At 44.9% G+C, this 20,760-nt stretch overlaps 3 protein-coding genes across 5 annotated transcripts; all 3 read right to left on the bottom strand.

Annotated features, from left to right (window-relative positions):
- Positions 1-44: 44 nt before the first annotated feature.
- pars2 (prolyl-tRNA synthetase 2, mitochondrial) lies at positions 45-3,798 on the bottom strand. 3 transcript variants are annotated; one of them, XM_063202012.1, is made up of 4 exons: positions 3,594-3,798; positions 2,757-3,326; positions 2,259-2,438; positions 45-1,461 (listed from the first exon to the last, which is right to left on the bottom strand). In XM_063202012.1, the coding sequence occupies exons 2-4, from the start codon at positions 3,306-3,308 to the stop codon at positions 754-756; spliced, it is 1,440 nt and encodes a 479-aa protein (XP_063058082.1). In that variant the 5' UTR covers positions 3,309-3,326; positions 3,594-3,798; the 3' UTR covers positions 45-753. The 3 variants fall into 3 exon arrangements, with proteins under 3 accessions (XP_063058082.1, XP_063058084.1, XP_063058085.1); XM_063202014.1 differs by having other exon boundaries at positions 2,757-3,317; XM_063202015.1 differs by having other exon boundaries at positions 2,757-3,237; positions 3,594-3,796.
- A 967-nt stretch (positions 3,799-4,765) lies between these two features.
- On the bottom strand, positions 4,766-8,444 carry ifi30b (IFI30 lysosomal thiol reductase b). Its single transcript, XM_063202011.1, has 7 exons — positions 8,211-8,444; positions 6,893-7,081; positions 6,664-6,726; positions 6,476-6,568; positions 6,027-6,179; positions 4,986-5,054; positions 4,766-4,895 (listed from the first exon to the last, which is right to left on the bottom strand). Exons 1-7 carry the CDS (start codon positions 8,352-8,354, stop codon positions 4,836-4,838), a joined length of 771 nt encoding a protein of 256 aa, XP_063058081.1. The 5' UTR covers positions 8,355-8,444; the 3' UTR covers positions 4,766-4,835.
- A 4,525-nt stretch (positions 8,445-12,969) lies between these two features.
- Positions 12,970-18,440, bottom strand: LOC134451604 (neuromedin-U receptor 1-like). Its single transcript, XM_063202108.1, has 4 exons — positions 17,619-18,440; positions 16,283-16,391; positions 13,160-13,379; positions 12,970-13,120 (listed from the first exon to the last, which is right to left on the bottom strand). The coding sequence occupies exons 1-4, from the start codon at positions 18,438-18,440 to the stop codon at positions 12,970-12,972; spliced, it is 1,302 nt and encodes a 433-aa protein (XP_063058178.1).
- Positions 18,441-20,760: the final 2,320 nt, after the last annotated feature.

Here is a 20,760-nt window from a genome sequence, read left to right as displayed (position 1 = left end):
TATCCATTTAACGTTTTCAAAACTTAAGAGAAATAGGACAAATATTACATATCATAATGTTTATTTTCGCAGCCATCACAATGTAAAAACAATCAAAACAAACATACACATCATTAAATAACATCTTGTACCCAAACATTCCTTTGTTCCATGTGCTATTCCTCAAGTCATGAGTGTCCACTTGCCACCTTCTTTACTGATCGTTCCATTATCTGAATCCATCCTCTTGGTCTACATCCATCTGGACCAACCTCATCCAGTCCCATTTAAGCAAGGAACGATCACCCCCAACTGATTAAATCAATAACAGTAGCTGTACTTTCATAGCTCCCCTTTGGCCAGTGCTGCTGCAAGTTCGTTCCAGTGCCATGGAATTCAGAGTTGTGACAACAAGGCAGTCGGTCTGACATGATTCAAATAATTCTAGGCAGTGGTTTTCTGTTTGCTAGAGGTGGACACAGTACCACTTCATAGCAAGCAAAGATGAAGTAGAAATGAATTACATTTACCTTCACTGCTCTTTCTGTGTTCTAAGCCCACTTCCTAGAACTACTGGAACTATGTCAATGGCGATCTATGCATCAACGGCGCAATGGCGATCTAAGCGTTATGAGCCATTGCTGTGTAAAAAACATTAAGGTCAATGGGATCTGCTAAACTCTTTTTTCCATGGCTCTGGTTCATGCTGTTGCCCTCTCTACTCACTAGAGTTGCATTCCAGCTCCCAACTCCCTCTGCTGGCCAGTGCTGAAATCACACCGTCTCCACTTGGCTAAGGAGGTCCGTGAGAGCATCTCTGGTGAGGAAGAGCGTCTCCCCAGCCCGCTGGCAAATCACCTCAAACTGCTGCTGCTCCGCTGCTGCTGCCGCCCCCTGCCCCACCACCACCACATACGGGTACCCCAGCTGACTGGCATCCTTCAGCCTCTTCCCGATGGTCATCTGGGTACGATCGTCCAGCACCACCTCCCCCCTCAGGCCAGGTAGACTGGCCAGCTGGTGAGCCAGCCCTTCTGCCAGGTTGATGAGCTCAGTGGTCTTTCCGCTCCTCTTTGGCGGCAGCACACACACCTGGTAGGGCGCCACCAGCCCCGGCCAGCGAATGCCCTCGTCCCCGGAGAGCACCTCGATGGAGGCCGCCAGGATCCGCGTGACGCCCAGGCCGAAGCAGCCCATCTCGGCCAGCGCCGCCTTGTTCTGGGCTGTGTTGAACGTGGCCTGGAACACCCGCGAGTACTTGGTGCCAAGGTAGAAGGTGTGCCCCACCTCGATGCCCTTGGACTCCACTAGCGTGCCCGCTGACTTGCATTGCGGGCAGTCCGTCCGCCCCTCCTCCACCAGCTCCACGTTGGCGGAGAAAGAGCAGGCGCCGCAGGTCAGCAGCCGGTCCTCGCCCACGTCCGCGGGAAGCTGGAACTCGTGGGAGAGGGTGCCACCGATGTTGCCCGTGTCCGCCCGCACCTGGAAGTATATCAATATGCACTATATTAGCAAAAAGTATTCGCTAACCTGCCTTGCCTCACATATGAACTTACCCATTTCTGAGCTATACAGTAGTGTTCAGTACGATATCGGGCCACCTATTCCACCTATTCTTTAACTCATCTGGGAAGGCCGTCAAGAAGGTTGAGGAGTGCGTTTATAAGAATTTGTAAATTCTTCCAAAAGCGCTTTGGTGAGATCACACACTGACGTTGGTCGGGAGGCCTTGGCTCCCCCTCTGCCCCCCCTCACCTAAGCGTAGCCCCTTCCCCGCGGAAAAAGGTTGCAAAAACGGCAGGAAAAAAACAGCTATAAGTGCTGATATAAACCGCTAATATTGTGTTATAATTGCAATAGCATGGTAATAGCAAACAAACAACATGTTAATAGAACTAATTGCCGATTTTTGCTATGTGGTTTGGGCGGAGTTTCACAATTGTGCCAGTCAATTGCCTCGTTGACACGTCCCTAGGACCGCCCCTGCATACACCTAAAGACATGAATGACAAGAGTCTGGTGTGGATGAACTTGACTGGCCTCAGACTGAGGAAGGGCCGTGGAGGCCCAACTGTCGGGACAATAAAATAGAATAAAAGGGATGAACAGGTGGTGTACAGCTCATCTTCACCTTGTCTTGAGACTTGAACTTTACAGTTTGACCCTGCACCCGGCTAAAACGAATGTGAGTAAGATTTGACTGAAAGGCCAAGCTGTGCCTTTTCAGACTGGATATTGAAGCAGTTATCGTGAGAGCACTCAACCACCCACACACCCACCTGCACCCAGCGCAGGCCCAACCGGTCGAAGAGGCGCCCATAGGCCTGGCACACCGACTGGTAAGTGTGATGTGCTGCCTCCTCGCTCACGTCGAACGAGTACATGTCCTTCATGTAGAACTCCCGGCCCCGCAGCAGCCCGAACTTTGGCTTCTGCTCGTCTCGGAACTTCCTTGTCACCTGGAAGACAAGAGACAAAAGGGACAAAAAAAGCAGCTGATTAGAGAAACATTTCAACGCATTGGAGGAATCAATTCACAGTACATATGGTTCTGGTGACACATTTTTCAACTTGAGTCAAATACTGAAGTCAATAGTTACAGTATTCCTGAAATATGCAATATCTGTACCCCGCAAATCCAACATCTATGAAATAAATGAAAGCAGGTTCGTAACCCACAGGGGAGCTTACTGCAATGGCATATCATCAGTGTAGGTATGCACTTGTACATTTCTGTAACAACAATGATTACAGACTGGGTCTGTGAGTAGGCCTACCTGATACAGGAGCAGAGGTAGCTGACGGTAGGAAAGGTTGGCTTGAGAGGCCAGGAGCTCGGTCACCGCTTCTTCATGAGTGGGGCCAAGGCAGTAGTCTATCCCATGCCTATCCTTCAGACGGAGCAGCTCCTTCCCCATAAGGTCCCAGCGCCCACTTCTACGCCACAGATCGGCTGCACACAGCGCAGGCATATCCAGCTTCTGGCCACCGATGGCCTGCATCTCTTGGTCTATGAGCCGCACTAGCTTCTCCATGGAGCGCACAGTGGCAGGCAAGTAGTAGAAACAACCGGGGTTGGAGGGATGGAGAAGGCCCGTTTGCAGCATCAGTCTCTGACTACGACACGTCAGTTCGGTGCTCTCTTGGCCCTCTCGTAGGTTGGATGGCTGGAAGAGACGTGACACCAGGGGCAGTGGGGTGGGTGGAGGAGCAACTCCATTGGCAGCGCGCCGTGGGTGTGCACAGCTTGACAGGCATCTGAATGAGGTAGCAGTTGCACCGATTTTAGGTAGCAGTTTGTGTCGACAGAAGTGTAAGGCGGCATCCATTGTAGGTGCCTAAATATTCTAAACAAAAGCAACACAAACACAGCAAAATCATGTTTTAGGAAGTGGTTGCGTCAAGGTCAAGAGGCGGTGAACAGAAAGTGTCTTGACATCAGTCACACGTGAAACCCAAGCAGCAATGGAAAGAGACAACTTTTGCAATTACAGTCTTCAATCGATGTGGACTATACAAAGTGTCGTTCTGAATCCACTGAGCACTAATTTACGCACACAAAGGTGAATTCAGCCGGTCCCGCCTTGTTCTTAACAAGACTGTTGACAACTCACCGTCAGCGAATGTCCCACAGTCAGGTAGAATAAAAAGGTAAAGCTTCCCTCATATATACTTGTGAAAATTAATAGATTATGTACGTATACAACACATAATTGCAATCCTCAAACAATTCATCCTAAAAGTGCATGCTCAAGAAATTCTTCTTCGCTGGGCATCGTGTGGGGAAAGCAGTTGTGATTTCAAACACTGCCATCTACCGTCGTGGAGTTGAAATGGTGGGTCAAACTGGCGCATGAAAGGGGTGCTTGGCAGGGTGCGGGCGCATCTTCTCTACATACTTGAACAGAAAAGTGTCTGAAACTCAAATCCAATGGGCTTTATTTGTTTTGGGGGGGGGGGGGGTAGACGGTTACATTCATAATAAGCTCAGGTGCATATACAGTAGTCATATCCATATAGTCCCTTCAGTCCATATAATCCTTTGAGACCATCATTTCAGTCCAAGGGTCTGCAAAGGTATTTACAAGGGAAAAGACAAAAAGAAATGAAAAGCACTCAGCTAAGAAGAGGAAAGAAGAAGAAGAAGAAGAAGGAGGAGAGAGCAAAAAAAAAAAACTGAATGGCAGTTACAAGTACACCGACATTGCATGCAAAAAAGATTCAATAACACATGTTGGTAACATATTTTGGATTTATTTAATATAGTATAAAAACTGTTTGGAAACAGGGACACACATTTGCAATGCAGCCTACTAATGCCACAGGAATTTAGGACAGTTTATTTGGGTGTAATAAGGATTTTATATTTCACACAAAGTTCAAGTAGATAATTAATTAGGCCTAAATGATGTAAGGCTCTAAACGCCAATCCTATGGAAGCCATGCCACTTTAGGAGACTTGGAAGAATGACTGGAGATGAATGAGAAAGTCATGTCCATTTAGGAGAATGGAGTTGATCCCACTTTGTTGTATTGATGATGTGAGCTACGACTTATCTTGGTCTACTACCACATTGAAGATATTTGGCAACAGCTTCATCCACGATGCCAGACTCTCCTCCCCACTGCCTAAATTAATTTTAAGTAGGCTATGTACTGTATATGCTGTGTATTAATTGACACGTTGAACAACTTGTTCCTGTACAGACTGGTTGTATTTGAATGTTGTAATAAGATTTATGTTGCAGCTACAAACAAGTTGAAGACAATAAATGCATTCATATAATTCTGATAGATAGGCCCAAGAGCAATTTATTTTAGAATATAGTAAATGCATGCAATGACAAGAACATCCGTCAGCAAAAACTTCTGTTCACTTTCCGCAAAGCTCCTGTACAGGCTGGTGGCTTGGGTCCCTGGAAAACACAGGCACACATAACATATTTAATAGAAACAAATGCAGACTTCATTTATAACTCAAATATAATCACATGACAACCTCTCACCTTGTACAAACTGCAAACCAAGTGGAAGAGTGAGGACATTGCCTGGTCCTCCCATTCATCCGTGTACACCTGCAGTACAAAGAATGCACATGATGCTTAATAATGGCCTAGTAGTGCATTAACAAATCCAGGTTTCATGACTTGCCTTCATTTCAATTGTTTTAAATTCTAACATGTAGTTTGATACACTGGAATCCCGTATTTGAATCCAGGGCAACTATACAACAGGAAGACACTTTATTTTAATGGCGGCTGGCTCTGTAGCTCATGGGCCAATTCCATTATCCAAACTCCCGTCCTCCCTTGTGCTTGTGGCCTCGTGATGACGTTGCAAGAGGTCATTGACAATAGAAGCTATATTCAATGTCTTGTAAAAGCGCTATTTAAAGTTGGTGTGCCTAGGCTGACAGCGGGTCAGGGTCTCAGCCAAGTGGGAGGCCACAAGCACAAATTAAGGATGGGACAATGGAATGTCAAAAGAGGTCAAAACTAGTCAAACTAGTCTTGTGACGCAAGGCTCTGAGTCACTGATCTGAGTCTCATTCAATGTCTTATAAAAAGCACAATGCAGAGGTCATCATCTCATGGCAATAGGGATGCTTAACGGGTAAAACCCCTTCAACGGTCACTCCTCCTGAGTTGACAGTGGGGAAACTTAAATCTTTTTCTCCACAGAGTCATGATGACACTGAGACAAGTGGCCTCAAAACAAGGACGTGAGGAACTAGTTTGACTTCCATCCCATGACCATTATCCTCATACGAATGACGATGCAGCCAACCCCACACGTTCCATTCAGCTTCCCTCCCATTCCGGCAATCTTTATGGGACAGACATGGTTTAATGTTTAAGGAATAGGACTGCAGATCACAGGGTTGCAGGTTCGATCCCCACCAATACCAATCCCTTAATCCACCCATAGCTGAGGTGCCCTTGGGCAAGATGCCCAACATTGCTCCAGTAACCAATACCCTGTGATATCTGTAAGTGGCTTCAGTAGCGTCAGTTACTAGGTGTGATGTAATGTAATGTCCTCCTTACCCCATTGAAGGTGACCCAGGGTACATGATTGTGTGGTGGAGTCAGAGCCCGGGTCTTGGCAGCGTTTTGGTGGATGAGAGTTCGGCCCAGAGGCCCCCTGATGCAGGTCGAGATGGTCTCCCATTTTATGGACGGGGCAAACAGCAGCAGGCACTGTGGGGTGATATACAAGACTGTAAACACACACACACTGACACTACACACACACTACCCTGAATACAGCATATTGATTGGTCACTCTGGGCATTGATAGAGATGTTGACATCTATAGTGGTTATGTATGCAGTAGATCTCCAAATCCCACACTTCATACATCTGCAAACTTTGAGCCTACTGCTCTTCTCTGCTGCAATGCGAGAAACAGTTCTCAGAAGAGCAGCACTCACAAGCTGTACAGCCAGGATGTGCCTGCCTACCAGACCACACTACACACACACACACACACTCACGGGCTGGGCTGCATTCAGGACATTAGCGGCAGACTCCATGCAGTTGATGATATGGAAGGCCTCATCATGGCTACTGCTGTGCAGAATACATGCCTGAAAAGAGCAATCAAGCATCACTGTTACTTTTCAATCTAGGAAGGATGGTGGGGAAGGCCCATGAATACACCTCATCATTTCCTGAGTCTTACCTCAATCATGTTACCATGACACTCTGGTTCGCCGTGCTGACAGATAACAGCATTCTGCATTTCCTGTGGGAATATGGTGGACGTTAGGCAAATGCATCACACTCACAGAGTAAAACTTTTATCATCAACGATGTCTTGCCTCAAATCAGGACACAAGCAACAGGATAGGTCAGGAGGTCCTTTCACCTGCTACCCACAATCACAGCATCGTGGCTCGCCTGTGAATTACCTGGGCGTTGCCATAGGGCACCAAGTTGACGGCCATGATGTCCTTGAGGAGGGTCCAGGTCGGGTAGAGCTGTTGAGTGATGAATGACCTGCACCCATTGCACAGACTCTCGTAGTACAGGGTCACCTCCACTAGGGGCACTGTGGTGTTCGGGCTGGTGGCCCTCAGCTCCAGGCATTGCTTTTGCACCTGTCAGAGATCAACCAATAAATTAAAACTACGGGTGGGACTTGATGAAAACATTTTAAATCAATTAATTATTAATCATGAATAATCAAAACAGTTTTTTCCCCTCAAAAGTGACATTTGTGTGTGTGTGACAGTGGTCGAATAGGGGAAAAAAATATTCAGTGGGTAGCCTAAAGTCCATCATTCCATCTGCGAGGTATTGAATTAAACCTCTGCCGTCAATGCCATCTTGCAACGCCATCATGAGGCAAATAGAATTGGGATAATGGGAACCCCCAATGAAATCTTTTTTTTTGTCTCAGGTACAATGCTTGCTGGAGTTCAAATGTATTAACAGGTAGGCCTAAATAACCACCGGGAGAGCTCCAACAGCTTTGCTGCTTGTTTTATTGTCAGTTAAACAGCTGTGAGTACCTACAACAGCCCCTCATTACTAATAACCAAAAAAAACAGCAGCCCTGGTTTCCCATGCATCTTGTGATGTACAAAGTATTGTTCTAAAAGAGGCACACATAAATAAAACAAGATTCCCTTTTTAGTAGGGAATTGAAACACAAATTGGCTGAGGTGGCACTACAGATAGTGTTAAATGTCTCCACAAGAACAGTAAGAGGAGGTAAAACTTGCGTCCTCTCTCTCCTCTAACCACTTTCCCCTGATGTCTCAGATGAGAAGATCACATGCTCGCTGCAAATGAGCGCCCTGCCGCTCCTAATTTCCCAAGAATGGACATTGATGATGCACAACGGCGCTATTCATCAGACCAGAAAACTACTCCTGGTAGCCCAAAATGAAATGGAAAAGAAAAAAATGAGTCCGAGAGAAAAAAAACAGGATTCATCCATAGACTGACTACTAATGAACCCCCATTTGCCTTAGACTTTGACAAGAACTCTCAACAATCAGACAGTGCGCACTTCCAATACCTCCTCGCTGATCGAACAAATTAAGTTGTGTCACCTGCATTCCAAGACATCCGAAGATTCGAAGTTATACAGCCGTCTACAATCAATTTAAAATTAGCACGTGCACTTTATATTAGTTTCGGAACATAGGCTACTGCATGTGGCCATTAACACCATTTGCCAAAAATAAAATTAAGAAACGATTCGTGCAAAATAAAGCTCACCCCACACTCAATGGCTATTTCCAGGGACCGACACCACTGCGAAGGGGGATATCCACACGGCTTTTTGTGATCTACTCCTGTGCCCTCGCATATATTGAAAGTCACACAGAGAAACAAAGCAAGTAAAAACATTTGACGTTCCATGTCAACTCGCACAAGGACAGAATTACGCGCGCTCCTCTTTTGTTTTGAGTATTCGGCGTCTTCGGATTTTAAGACAATCAAAAGCTCCTCCTCCCATTAATGATGTTCCCTTGTTGATGCTAATCAGCAAACAAACGCAGCTGACCGCTTCACATCGCCAAATGAACACAGCGGTGACTCGAGATTCTCTGCACAAGTGCGCGAGACGCACGCCTGCACTGGGCGGCATGCGACAACGTACAGTATTGACATTAGGTGGAGGTATTCAGTGCTTCACCACACTGTTGTATGTATGGGATTATGTCTCACAGTGTGTCTCTTTTGATCAACGGGGAACGCATGTTGGTTTCTTGAAATTCTTTGCGTTTTAATCTTTTTTTGTCTGAGTACATTTCCCGTGCGCAAAGATACACTCCTCACCAGATGCATATAGCAGCAAATTGTGGGCCCCTCTGTGCAATGGGCCCCTTCCAGTCATACATCTTCATAAATCAGACTGTGTGGCCCACTGGTGACTCAGAGACGGATTGGAAATTGGTCAAGCATTTAGGCCTATCATGTTCTTTCAAGTAACTCCAGTCCTTGGCCAAGGAATTGTTGTGCTGACTGCAATTTTCTGCCTAAAAATGTGCCAAATTATTAGTCATAAAATTGAGTCAAAATCCTATTGAAATGTGGTTTAAGAATATTTTTTCTTTTGAATGTTGTCAGCATGTGTGTCCTGTGCACCTGGTAAGCCTTTATTTATGATGCCAATGGGTAGTGAAGCCCCCTGCTGGTTAGGGGACTGCCTGCCTGTGTGCATGGAGGCCAAGGTCCATGATGTAAGAGAGATGTTACAAGATCACACTTGTCAAACAACATAGATCAAGTTTTCACACATTTTCATATCTCCACTGCAGGGGAAATGTTGCATATGGTGACAACTGATTTCTGTGGACAGTTTCACAAAGTAATTTCCTAACAGGCACCATGTACATGTCCACAGTGTTGTCAGTGTTTTGTGTCAGATGTAGGCTTATGTTGAAACAGGTATTAACTTCTTCTGATTATGTCCAGGAAGACAGATGCTGAGGCACTCAAGTTTGCAATTTTTTTACTTTTTTATTTTTTTATTTGGCTAGAATGCCTACGCGTTTCGGCCCTTATGGCCTTCTTCAGGGCGTATAAAAAAAAACGTTTTTAAAAAATTGCAACCTTGAGTGCCTTAGCATCTGTCTTCCTGGACCAAGTTTGAGAGCCGCTGCTGAGCACCAAGGAAAAAAAGGTGAAGACCCAAAAGCACTCCAATTACCTGCTTGTGTTTTCTTCTGATTATGCTTTTGATTATGGTTGGGCAGTTTTCTAAAACGCTTTTTAAACTTTAACGTCATTGTATTTTTCAAACCTTTTATTTTTGTAATGGCTGATGTCACAAAACAATAGTGCAATAATATAGGCCTACTTTAAACAGCAACCAAGCTTTAGTTCTTGAATAAATCAAATTAAAATTATTGTCATAAAAAAAAACGATACAGTAAAAATGCTGAGCAGTATATACAATGTGGAAGAAGCGTGTACACTCCACTCCTCACATTTCTTCAGAATTTTAATTAAATATTTTCACACAAAAAAAATCACTTTGAGAGAATGAACAGTGTGCAACTCACATCACCGCTTCAATGTTATACACTCAATATAATTTGAAATGCATAATGTTCAATAATTCACAAGATCCCTACAGCCAGCACAGAGTATGGCACCATCCAAGGTATTGTATTAAAATTGCACCTCACTGTGAGAGGCAGGGAGATTGCCCCATCTGCAGAAGGTCCTCTTTTATGTGTTGATAACATAGGACATAGTGCAAGAGGATATAACTGAAAGTTTTGCTCAAACTCTTTCCTAATAGGCCCAATACTATGCCATCTCTCTCTCCCACTTGCGTTCTGTGTCTCCTCACTCTACCATCTCAAATAAAGCTCCAAAATATTTTTTTTAAGCTTTAAGCTGCACTCTCTCGTCTGACTTGTTGCCCAAAGGTTGCCGGTTCAACCAGGTTGGTGGGGGGAGTAATTAACCAGTGCTCTCCCCCATCCTCTTCCATGACTGAGGTACCCTGAGCATGGTACCGTCCCTTGGGGAGCAAAGTGATGGCCAATTTGGTTGGATGCAGTGAAAACTTCTGAGCTGTGGAGTACTGTGTTACAATGACAATGGAAGTTGGAGGGTTTTTTTGGAGGATTTAAAAAAATATATTATCTGTTTTCTGACCAATTGAAGCATGGCCTGGAGGCATTTGATGACAGTCATTCCATGAATCTAGGTTGAACATCAAAGTATGTACTTCCCTCGTGTATGGATAGTACAGCGAAGCTGTCACCATTGCTCCAGGCTATCAACACTGCTCTACGCCCCCAGCCAAGTTGAGCTCCAGGCAGTCAACAACACCTTAGGCCGCCATTAAACTTCATAAGGAGTCAATAGAAAGCCATACTCTGTGTTTTTGTTTTGTTTTACCCTACCATTCAGCCATGCAGTCTCACATTTAAATTGATGAGAAATAGTCTTGATGGTGGCTTATGGGTGGATCTTGGCAGCAGGGCCATGGCAGCCACTGCCACCACCAGTGTGTAAATGTGAGTGTGAATGGTTGAATGTGAGATATAGCCTACATTGTAAATTGCTTTTAGTGTTCGACGCAGTGGAGTGCTCGTTGGAGGGATAATGTAAAACACAGTCCATTTAACATTTACCATTGGCAAACACAGGCTTGCTATTGGCTATAATTGAACCTGTGGAAGCGTGAACATTCATTCATGGACTTGAATGAAAATGAATCAACGTCGTAGACTGTTGAAAATGCTGACAGTTACAATCATACATTTCAAACCTGTTTTTCAGTATTATATTTAGCTTTCTGTATTATTTATTGATTCAGTCACACCAGCTTATGCGGTGGAGACTGCAGGCCTGTCCAGAGCACAAACAGAGCAATAAAGTAACAGGGGGAGGTAATATTGGGTTTAGCCTCCCCGAGAGAAGAGGAGATGGGGAAGTATTATTAAGCCCCATAGTCGTCTCCAAAACACCCCTATTATCCAATTAAAGAGAGTGGGGAGGGAGAGAGAGAGAGAGAGAGAGGCCCTGCTGCTTTTGCTTTGTGGTACTTGGTCTGGCTGCAAGGAAAGTAAAGAAAGTTAAGTAAAAAGTGTTTATATCGCAAAGTTTTTTACTGTTTTCAAAATACCATACACACACACACACACATAATTATATACATAGCAATAAAACAGGTAGAGTAAAATCAATGCAATAAAATGTAAGACAGAGTAATAAAAAACTAAGCATTTAAAGAAGATAAAAGATATGGGATGAATAAAAGTTCAAAACAATGGGCCTAAGGAGAGAGAGCTGAGCTCTGATAAATACAGGTGGTGTACTTCAAGCCTTGTTTTCTTCCATACACGCTCAGTGATGCAACACTTTCTCATTAAACAACGAATTTCATCGGATATCCACGGATGAGGGTTATGTGGGGGCTTTGGTTTCATTTTTGTAGGGGCGGTACAGTACAGTACATGTCAGTAATATGACTGGTTGGTTGGCTGTAATATGGTTGTGATGTGGCTGTTTTAATAACATAAGAAGGAAAGGTTTGTTTTCCATCACAGGGAATGTCTTATTCTGGTAGAAATCAAGGAGATCGTAAGGCTGAAAATCAATATGGCCTAACCTAAAACCATTGAGGAAAACGTTTAACTCGGAGGAAAATTGCCGACCTCCGTCTCCCTAAGCTCAATTCATGTGTATTGAAAAAAATGGCCATAAAGCTATCTTAGTAAATCAAAAACGTACTTTCCTTTATTAACCCGAAAGCAGCTCTAAAATACACACTCTAAAATAAATAAAAAGGTTTTCTGGGAAAGTTTGGTGTACAATGTAGGACCCTGAAATGAAGCTCTCATAGCAAATCACACACTTATGTTCCTTCATTAGTCTGAATGCAGCTATAAAATAACAAACTTTTTAAATCCTAAAAGGTTTGCTGGGCAAGTTTGGTGTATGCTGTAGTAGGATCATGATAGTTAAGACTGCAGAGCTGGTAAAGAACAAGCAGTTTATTGAGTCCCAGTAAGCACCATGGCTGATCATGCTCCAGTCATGCATACAATCAGACACACATGGGTCTGTATTATATTACAAATCTTTTGGCAGCACTTAGCAATTTACATTAGCATCTACATTAGGTAGCTTTAGCATTGGTAAATAGTTTGTCTCAACAACCAATGTCCAATGTCCTATGTACAAACAATGTCCAATGTTAAAATCTTGATATGATATTAATATGTAAAAATAATCTCCTTGTGGGGGGCTTCCCTTAAATGGGCCCTGGTGACTCACTCCTACTTTAGCCTCTATGCACCTTTTTCACAGGATGTTGATTCAATGCATCATGATTCATTGAAGCAGGAAATGTAGCATCCGGTGCCATAGCATACATTTAAACCCCACTGTTTTCTATGGAAACCGGTTGTCGTTTTTGCTGCTTCACTTTAAAAATGGAGCTTGTCTGGCGTCATGGTGAAAAAGGCTAATTACAACACCCCCGCTCATGCTCTCCCCATATGTCTGATCACGTGAACGCTGACTCAGCGTTGTCGGCTTTGGCGTTGGTGTCTGGTTTAATGTTGCATTGTGGGCCATCGCTGAGGGTGCTGCGCAGCGTGAGGCGGGTCATGCTGAGCGACTGCTTCCTGGCGGGCACGGGGTGGCAGCCGTGGCGGCTGTGGCGGCCGTGGCGGCGGCGAGCGCGCGTGTGGCGCTGGCACATGGCCTCCTTAAACATCTCGCGGAAGCGGCTGGACATGAGGTTGTAGAGCACGGGGTTGACGGCCGAGCTGAGGTAGAAGAGGACGCCTGAGACCAGGTGCACGTACTGGAAGAGGTGGAGCTGCTCGCTGGTCCAGTCGTCAATGAAGCTCCACATCAGCCGGTCCACGTGGAACGGCGCCCAGCAGATCCCAAACACCACCACCAGGACAACTGCAGATGAATGGCCACAAAAATACGCAATTATGCATGCATGCATGCGCGTGTACACAAACAGACACACGCGCACACACACACACACACGCACGCACGCACACACACACACACACACACACACACACACACACACACACACACACACACACACACACACACACACACACACGCACACACACATGCACACACGTTGAAGGCATCATTACACACACACCAAGGTCAATAATGAGCACTTTAAAACAACAACTCTAAGTAATAACTGAATAATAATTCTGATAAACTCTGATGTCCTTTAATACAGTACGAACTGTATGTGGTTATTACCGCACCTTTCCAAAAAGCGGACAGAGCTGCTTGTGTGTTGTTTGTCAGTTATTCAGAGCCCTGAGCTTAGCTAATTTGATTTCACGTTGAAGAGCTCGGCCGGGGCAGCTGGGGGCAACTGGGTCTAATCAGATGGCCCTGCCGGTGCCCTGAACTCCCTCCATTCTTTTCTCTGTAGGTGGCTTCCTGCAGAAGATGCAGTTAGCATAACCGGCATACATAATTCATGTGGACAAGAGGATGCAGTCCACCTTTGTTTTCTCCTCTTTCCCCTTTCGCTGTGGGGTGTCCATGCTTACCTCGACAGTGTACTCATCAGCTACAGTTCACAGGCAATTATTTAGCCCAAAGGTACCATGCTATCAGCCCAAAATTGGGCTCAGCCACATTGACCGATTACTAAAACACAATCAATGCTCCACAAAACAAAGCCAAAAACTTTTTTTTCCATAACTGTGATCTAAATGTACTTGTTTTGTTTCTGGAAATGAATTATTGAAGCTTCCTGTAAGGACACAGACCAGGCTTGTTGTTTGTCGAAAATGCAGTTACGCAATTCAGTGTAGTCTTTGAACTGAAGTTGTTTGAGTTTGTGGTTTAATAGTCGTGCTTTTTTTGGATAGTAGAGATGGCTAAAGTTTGCTTTCAAAAGTTTGCTGAGTCAAAATAAAAACTTAACAAGATTTCCTGTGAGAGGTAAGTAGAATAGAATAGGGTATTTTAAGCCCCTTAACACCACAATAAGAAAAGTACATAGGAGAAAAGATGTGAAAGCACTGCTGTGGGTCTTATAAAAATATGTCAAGGTCCGGGTGCTCGTCAACAGAAAAGGGCCATTAGTTACCATAAAACGAAAAAAATGTCAAGGCTGCTCCATCCTTTACGCTTAATTGGCACAAACACCCTCATTTGTTCTTTACTGGAACACACTTTACTGGGAGTATGTTCCAACAAAGGACAAATGATACAGTCGACTGCCTCCAGATTGTCTTTTTTAAGAGTGTGCAGTTTAAGTTTAATGAGTGTAACCCCCATAATGCACGCCGTTCCACCAGTGGAACACTAACATTCACTGAAATGTTAACTACCATAGTACTACGCCACTGTCACTTAACACAGGACCTTTCCTAATTCACAATGACTTGGTCATTGCCATTCTTTAATAGCAAGTTTATAACACTCTGTCTTGATGGGTTAGGAAAGTATAATCAAAACGATGGAGTGAAAGAAATAGGGGAAAAAACCCTGAAAGACCACATTAATTCTAGCCCAAGATGATTTTTTGCACAAGTGAAATCCATTTTGTGTTCACAGTAGGGCTGGTCTGGGACAAAAAATCAGACAGAGCATTTCAGCCAAAACCAGTCCGAAAGGCATTGAGAGAGACAATGAAGCCTGTGACAATATTTTCAGTCATCTATTACAAGCTATTTGACCACATCAGGCAAAATGAATGTTTGAATCTTACTCAGACAGGTCAGCTAGCGGCATAAGGACTGATGTCACTACATTGAGGGGAAGACCAGGCCAAAATCATCAACAGTCCACCGGGCAAATGCCCTGTATGCCTTGTGGCCAGTCCAGTTATGGTTCACAGTTGTGTGGGGTCCAGATGTTGGATGGTTGCTGGGAGGCCTGCATGGCAACTAAGCAATCCCTGAGGACTTACTGTATTAATTCAGAGTGAAACTAGCCATGCATTGATCTCTTTAATTATGTACAGCCATTAGTGAGATAATTGGTGTGTGTGTGTGTGTGTGTGTGTGTGTGTGTGTGTGTGTGTGTGTGTGTGTGTGTGTGTGTGTGTGTGTGTGTGTGTGTGTGTGTGTGTGTGTGTGTTTGTGCTACAAAATTAGCAGAGCAAACAGAGGCTCGTTCAGGGCGTATGCTAATAAATCGCTAAACAGCCAACAAGGGAGCATTGCACAGACCTCCTTCATGACCACATGGAAGGAAGCTGACAGGGGGGACAAAGGGGTCAGTTGTCCCGGGTCCAGAGAAAGAGGGGACCCAGAAATGGGTACTCATTACATTATATGCATTGGGTGGGTGGCCCATTCAGGTGACTTTATCCTGGGCCAGGCCAAAGCTGTCCCTGGCCACATGTGACGGGCCAAACCTGATGAGCTCACTGTCAAGTGAAGAATAATCTAACAGATTAGGATTAAAAATGAGTGTCAAACTTCAGGGGACTTTTGGGATACTTTCAGTGTAGGCCTATTTTTTCGATGCAAATTCCAAGTTCTTTCTTTCAGTGACCCAATGATTACCCATCAGGGGGAGGTCCTAGGGGCTATGCAACATCGGATGGGGTGTGAACTGGGGCACAAATCATTGTAGGATTGACACTGTTATCAGCACGCCAAAGATATTCTACAGTCGACCTTTATTCTCTCTTTTTGCACTTCATCTGACTGAGCTGAAGGCTGGGGTGCATTTCTCGAGAGCGTAGTTGCTAACTACGATAGCTACTTTGTTGGTTGCAATGCAATTTACCATTGGCAACTATCCAAGTTGCTAACTGCTAACAACTACGCTTTCCAGAAATGCACCCCTGTATTGTACTTCATACTCACAGAGCATCTTGGTGACCTGCTGGCGTCTGGCCTTCTGCTGCTTGGAGCGCGCGGCGGCGTGGCTCAGTTGACCTCCGCGGCTGGACTTGTCCTCCAGAACTTCCAGCACCTGTTGACGTTACCATCAAAGATGGCAGCAGCACACACATTATATTAGTCACAGTGGCCTATGTCTTTTCACTAAATAGCCCGCCGTATTGTACCAGTACATGCCCTTTAATATCTGCACCGACTGTGTATACATATTCTAAATTGTTGGTTTCCAAGGGTTACTTCATTCTTGAAAATACATACATAGCTGTAGGGTTTATTTAGTGTTAAAAAAACATCACATGGCTCTCATTAAAAAATGTTTTTTGAAATATATGGCTTTTATTGTTCTCTCAGCCAAAAAGGTTCCTCACCCCTGGTGAATAGTGCAAATTGAACATGTGAATAGTAGGCCTACAATAAAATAAAATGGTAAATGGACTGCATGCACTATATAGCGCCTATCCTTTGACCACTCAAAGCTCTTTACATTGTATGCCTTACATTATATTACATTACATTACATTGCATTTGGCAGACGCTTTATAACCAAAGCGACTTTCAAAAGAGGACATAATCATAGCCAACGTCACTAGCACATACAAAGTGCACAGGAAATATACAGAACATATTTTTGAACACACACACACACACACACACACACACACACACACACACACACACACACACACACACACACACACACACACACACACACACACACACACACACACACAAACGCAGACATACACATCACGTCAAGAGTCTGGCCTCAAATTCAGCCATTCACACTCACAGTCATACACCAGTGACAGTGACTGCAACGTACCATCCGGCCACCATGGAAAGGCATTATATCCTTCTCTATTCTATTCTAGTCTATACTCTACCTTCTCTTAAGACCCATTTTTATGCCCAAGCTTTTATTTCCCCTTGTCTTTTAAATCTCATCTGGGCCCTACTGACTTATTGATTTGTTTTTTTTATTTATTGTTTTAACCCACCTTTTTTAACCCTCTTATTTATTGACATTCTTGTGTGATTTTCATTCATTTATATAGGTCTATTTGTTCTTATTGATACTGACTTATCCACTAATGCCTATGTTCTTTATTTTTGTGTGTTTTATGGATGTCTCCACGTCTTTTGTCAATTGTTGCTTTATGTTGTTTCAAGTCTTTTTTTTACTTAGGCCCTTCTGTTAGCACTTTGGTCAGCTGCTTGTGTTGTGTTAAAAGTGCATTACAAATAAACTTTGACTTGACTTGACTTGACTTGACTTCTCAGCATATTGATTAGTGCTCACCTTCTCCCGATGCAGCCGCAGTCCGATGAGCAGGTAGAGCACGCTGATGGTGAGCATGGGCAGCATGAAGAAGAGCAGCGTGGTCACCTGGATCAGCAGGTTGTAAAGCCAGCGCGGCCTCACCAGCGTGCAGATGGCCGACTCGGGGATACCCGCCGCGCCCGAGCCCGGCGGCAGCGTGAGGATGCCGTGCAGGCTGGTGTTGGGCACGGCGCACAGCACCGACGCCGCCCAGATGCTGAGGATGACGCGCTTGGCGTGCGTGCGCGTCACCACGTACTTGGCCTTGAGCGGGTGCACCACGGCGATGTAGCGCTCCACGCTCAGCGCCGTCACGTTCAGGATGGAGGCGAAGCACACCGTCTCGAACAGGAAGGTCTTGAAGTAGCAGCCGCCGCGGCCCAGTAAGAACGGGTAGTTCCTCCACATCTCGTACAGCTCCAGCGGCAGGCCCAGCAGCAGCACCAGCAGGTCGGACACGGCCAGGCTGAACAGGTAGTAGTTGGTGGGCGTGCGCATCACCCGGTTGGAGGCGATGACCACGCAGGTCATCACGTTGCCCAGCACGCCCACCAGGAAGATGGTCAGGTAGGTGACGCAGATGGGCAGGAAGTCGCCGGAGCGACGCGGCCCCAGGTGCCTCTCCAGGTACTCGTCTTGGCTCAGGCAGACGTCAGGGACGTGGTCTGTGCTGCTGCTGCCGCTGGTATTCAGCCACAGGCTGCTGTTGCACACGATGACCTCTGGGAAGCAAGCCAGCTGAAGACCAGCCTCGTCACCAGGCACCATGGCAACAGGAGAGCAATTGGCCGCACGCGACATGATGAAGCAGGGGACGAGCTTTGGAGAGGAAGGGGTTAAAATATTAGACAATTAGACTTTTTTTACTTTAAATTGTTATGTTATGTTATGTTATGTTATGTTATGTTATGTTATGTTATGTTATGTTATCTTATATTATCTTATTCTTATTTGAAATACCAAGGGTTTGTTTTTTCTTCACCTGGATATCTATGACTGGAGGACATGATCCTTTCTTGAAGAAGGTAAGAAGTGATGTGTTATGTTATGTGCTATGTTATGTTATGTTATGTTATGTTATGTTATGTTATGTTATGTTATGTTATGTTATGTTATGTTATGTTATGTAATGTTATGTTATGTTATGTTATGTTATGTTATGTTATGTTATGTTATGTTATGTTATGTTATGTTATGTTATGTTATGTTATGTTATGTGAAATATCAAGGGTTTGGTTTTCTGACTGTCTTCACCTGTGGATCTACACAAGACTGAGGACAGCTGCCTTCGTCAACAAAGTCATATACTCTATTTTGTTCACCCTTGTCTCAGCCGATGTCACAAAAGACATTGTGAGATTGGACATAGAATATTTATATGTGGATGTGTGGATTGGAAGTTCAATATCCTGGGGATGTGTGCATAATTTAAAGCAATCAGTGACAACAGGCTGTCTGCAATCAAATAAAGTTGGAGAGAGAGAGAGAGAGAGAGAGAGAGAGAGAGAGAGAGAGAGAGAGAGAGAGAGAGAGAGAGAGAGAGAGAGAGAGAGAGAGAGAGAGAGAGAGAGAGAGAGAGAGAGAGAGCAGATCTGACAGACATGCCTGAGGAGGTCTGTGCATGTCTGATTTGGTTGTTTATTGATCTGGTTGTTGCTTACATCAAATCGATCAGATGCTGTTGGCAGGTCTCACCTCAGTAGTGTCATCGTAAAACACCTTCACACACAAAGGGCATAAAGTTCCCATACACCATCAATATCCAGGTGCTGGTGCTGGCACAGTTATTAGTCATCCAGAAAACAGGGTACATCATCATCGCACACTGATTTCCTGAATACTTATCAGGTTCACTATATACTGTAGGCAGGCCCGGATTAAGGTGGGTCTGGGTCTGGGGTCTGGCAAGGAGATTGCAAGGGCCCCCCCTCCCCCCCTCCCGCTCCGAGCCCATACCGAGCCCCCCCCCCCCCCCCCCCTTTGATTGCCGTCCCCCGTCTGTTTGCCATATCCCGTGGTCCAGGGGCCCTTTGCCATCCCCTGTGGCCCAGGGGCCCTCTGATTGCCGTCCTTCGTGGCCTAGGGGCCCTCTGGTTGCTGTACGACATGACCCAGGGACCCTCTGGTTCCTATGTCCTGTGGCCGAGGGCCCTCTGACTGCTGTCACTCCCCCCAGCCCATTTCAGTTAACCCTTATAGACTAAAGAAGTACAACTAAAGAAGATCCTAGAATAGAGGGCTCTATTGCATGTTGGGCCCCTCCTGGGCCCCCTAGATCCATGGGCCCCGGGGCGCCAGCCCCACTCGCCCGGTCGGTAATACGGCCCTGACTGTAGGTCTATATACCGTAGGCCTAATAATGTACTTCTAATGTGTGCATACTTTAAGGCACAGCCAACATCCAGATTTAAATTTGCATCAAGCATGTGTGGTGTAACCAAGTGAGTCATACAGAGAAGTGTTCCACGCTTACAGTCAAGCATCGTAGTGGAACTGATGCATCGTAGTGGAACATGGTTTGGGCGCCGCATGAATGCCATGAATCTGAATTTCACTAAAAGAAACATGCATGTCAACTTGCGACTACTGAAGCAGATCATGATCCTCTCAATGGGAATTTAGTGGTGTACTCACTATTGCAGGTAGATTTTTAGACAACAATGGTTGTATTTTGAATCATTTTGAGTATTTGAGTTGAAGCGGATACACTGTATGCTGGGTACGTTTCATTGTGCCAAAGTGAAATTTCTTTTATTTTCTTTTTCTTTTATGGGTGTACTCACTATTGCGGGTAGAATTTTAGACAACAATGCTTGTATTTTGAATCATTTTGAGTATTTGAGTTGAAGCACTTATATACACTGTATGCTGGGTACGTTTCATTGTGCCAAAGTGAAATTTCTTTTATGTTGTCCCATGAAAAGATACGCTAGCAAATCTGCATAATGGGAGGTGCACTCACTTGTGTGACACACTGTTACATATATACTGTAGGCCTACGTACAGATTCCCATATTCACACACCAGCTCTGCCGCACGGAGCCAATTGTCCGGGGTGCTCATATGAGAAAGTGTGCACACACGCACACACACACACACACACACACACAAACACAGAAAG

The sequence above is a fragment of the Engraulis encrasicolus genome, chromosome 6, assembly GCF_034702125.1.
Source record: "Engraulis encrasicolus isolate BLACKSEA-1 chromosome 6, IST_EnEncr_1.0, whole genome shotgun sequence".
Lineage (NCBI taxonomy): Eukaryota > Metazoa > Chordata > Actinopteri > Clupeiformes > Engraulidae > Engraulis > Engraulis encrasicolus.
This window is presented reverse-complemented; position numbering and strand designations above follow the sequence as displayed.

Bases quoted from the DNA above. Each gene is read 5' to 3' on its own strand.
- LOC134451604 (XM_063202108.1), bottom strand. From the start codon at position 18,440: ATGTCGCGTGCGGCCAATTGCTCTCCTGTTGCCATGGTGCCTGGTGAC. The intron at 16,392-17,618 runs GTGAGCACTAAT...TAACGTCAACAG, and splicing joins TGCGGCTGCATCGGGAGAAG to GTGCTGGAAGTTCTGGAGGA. The intron at 13,121-13,159 runs GCGCCACACGCG...CGGCCGCCACAG, and splicing joins TTTAAGGAGGCCATGTGCCA to CCGCCACGGCTGCCACCCCG.
- ifi30b (XM_063202011.1), bottom strand. From the start codon at position 8,354: ATGGAACGTCAAATGTTTTTACTTGCTTTGTTTCTCTGTGTGACTTTC. The intron at 7,082-8,210 runs GTGAGCTTTATT...GATCTCTGACAG, and splicing joins AAATAGCCATTGAGTGTGGG to GTGCAAAAGCAATGCCTGGA. The intron at 6,569-6,663 runs GTAAGACTCAGG...TGCTCTTTTCAG, and splicing joins GTCATGGTAACATGATTGAG to GCATGTATTCTGCACAGCAG.
- pars2 (XM_063202012.1), bottom strand. From the start codon at position 3,308: ATGGATGCCGCCTTACACTTCTGTCGACACAAACTGCTACCTAAAATC. The intron at 2,439-2,756 runs GTAGGCCTACTC...CTTGTCTTCCAG, and splicing joins TACCTCTGCTCCTGTATCAG to GTGACAAGGAAGTTCCGAGA. The intron at 1,462-2,258 runs GTGGGTGTGTGG...ATATACTTCCAG, and splicing joins TGGGCCTGCGCTGGGTGCAG to GTGCGGGCGGACACGGGCAA.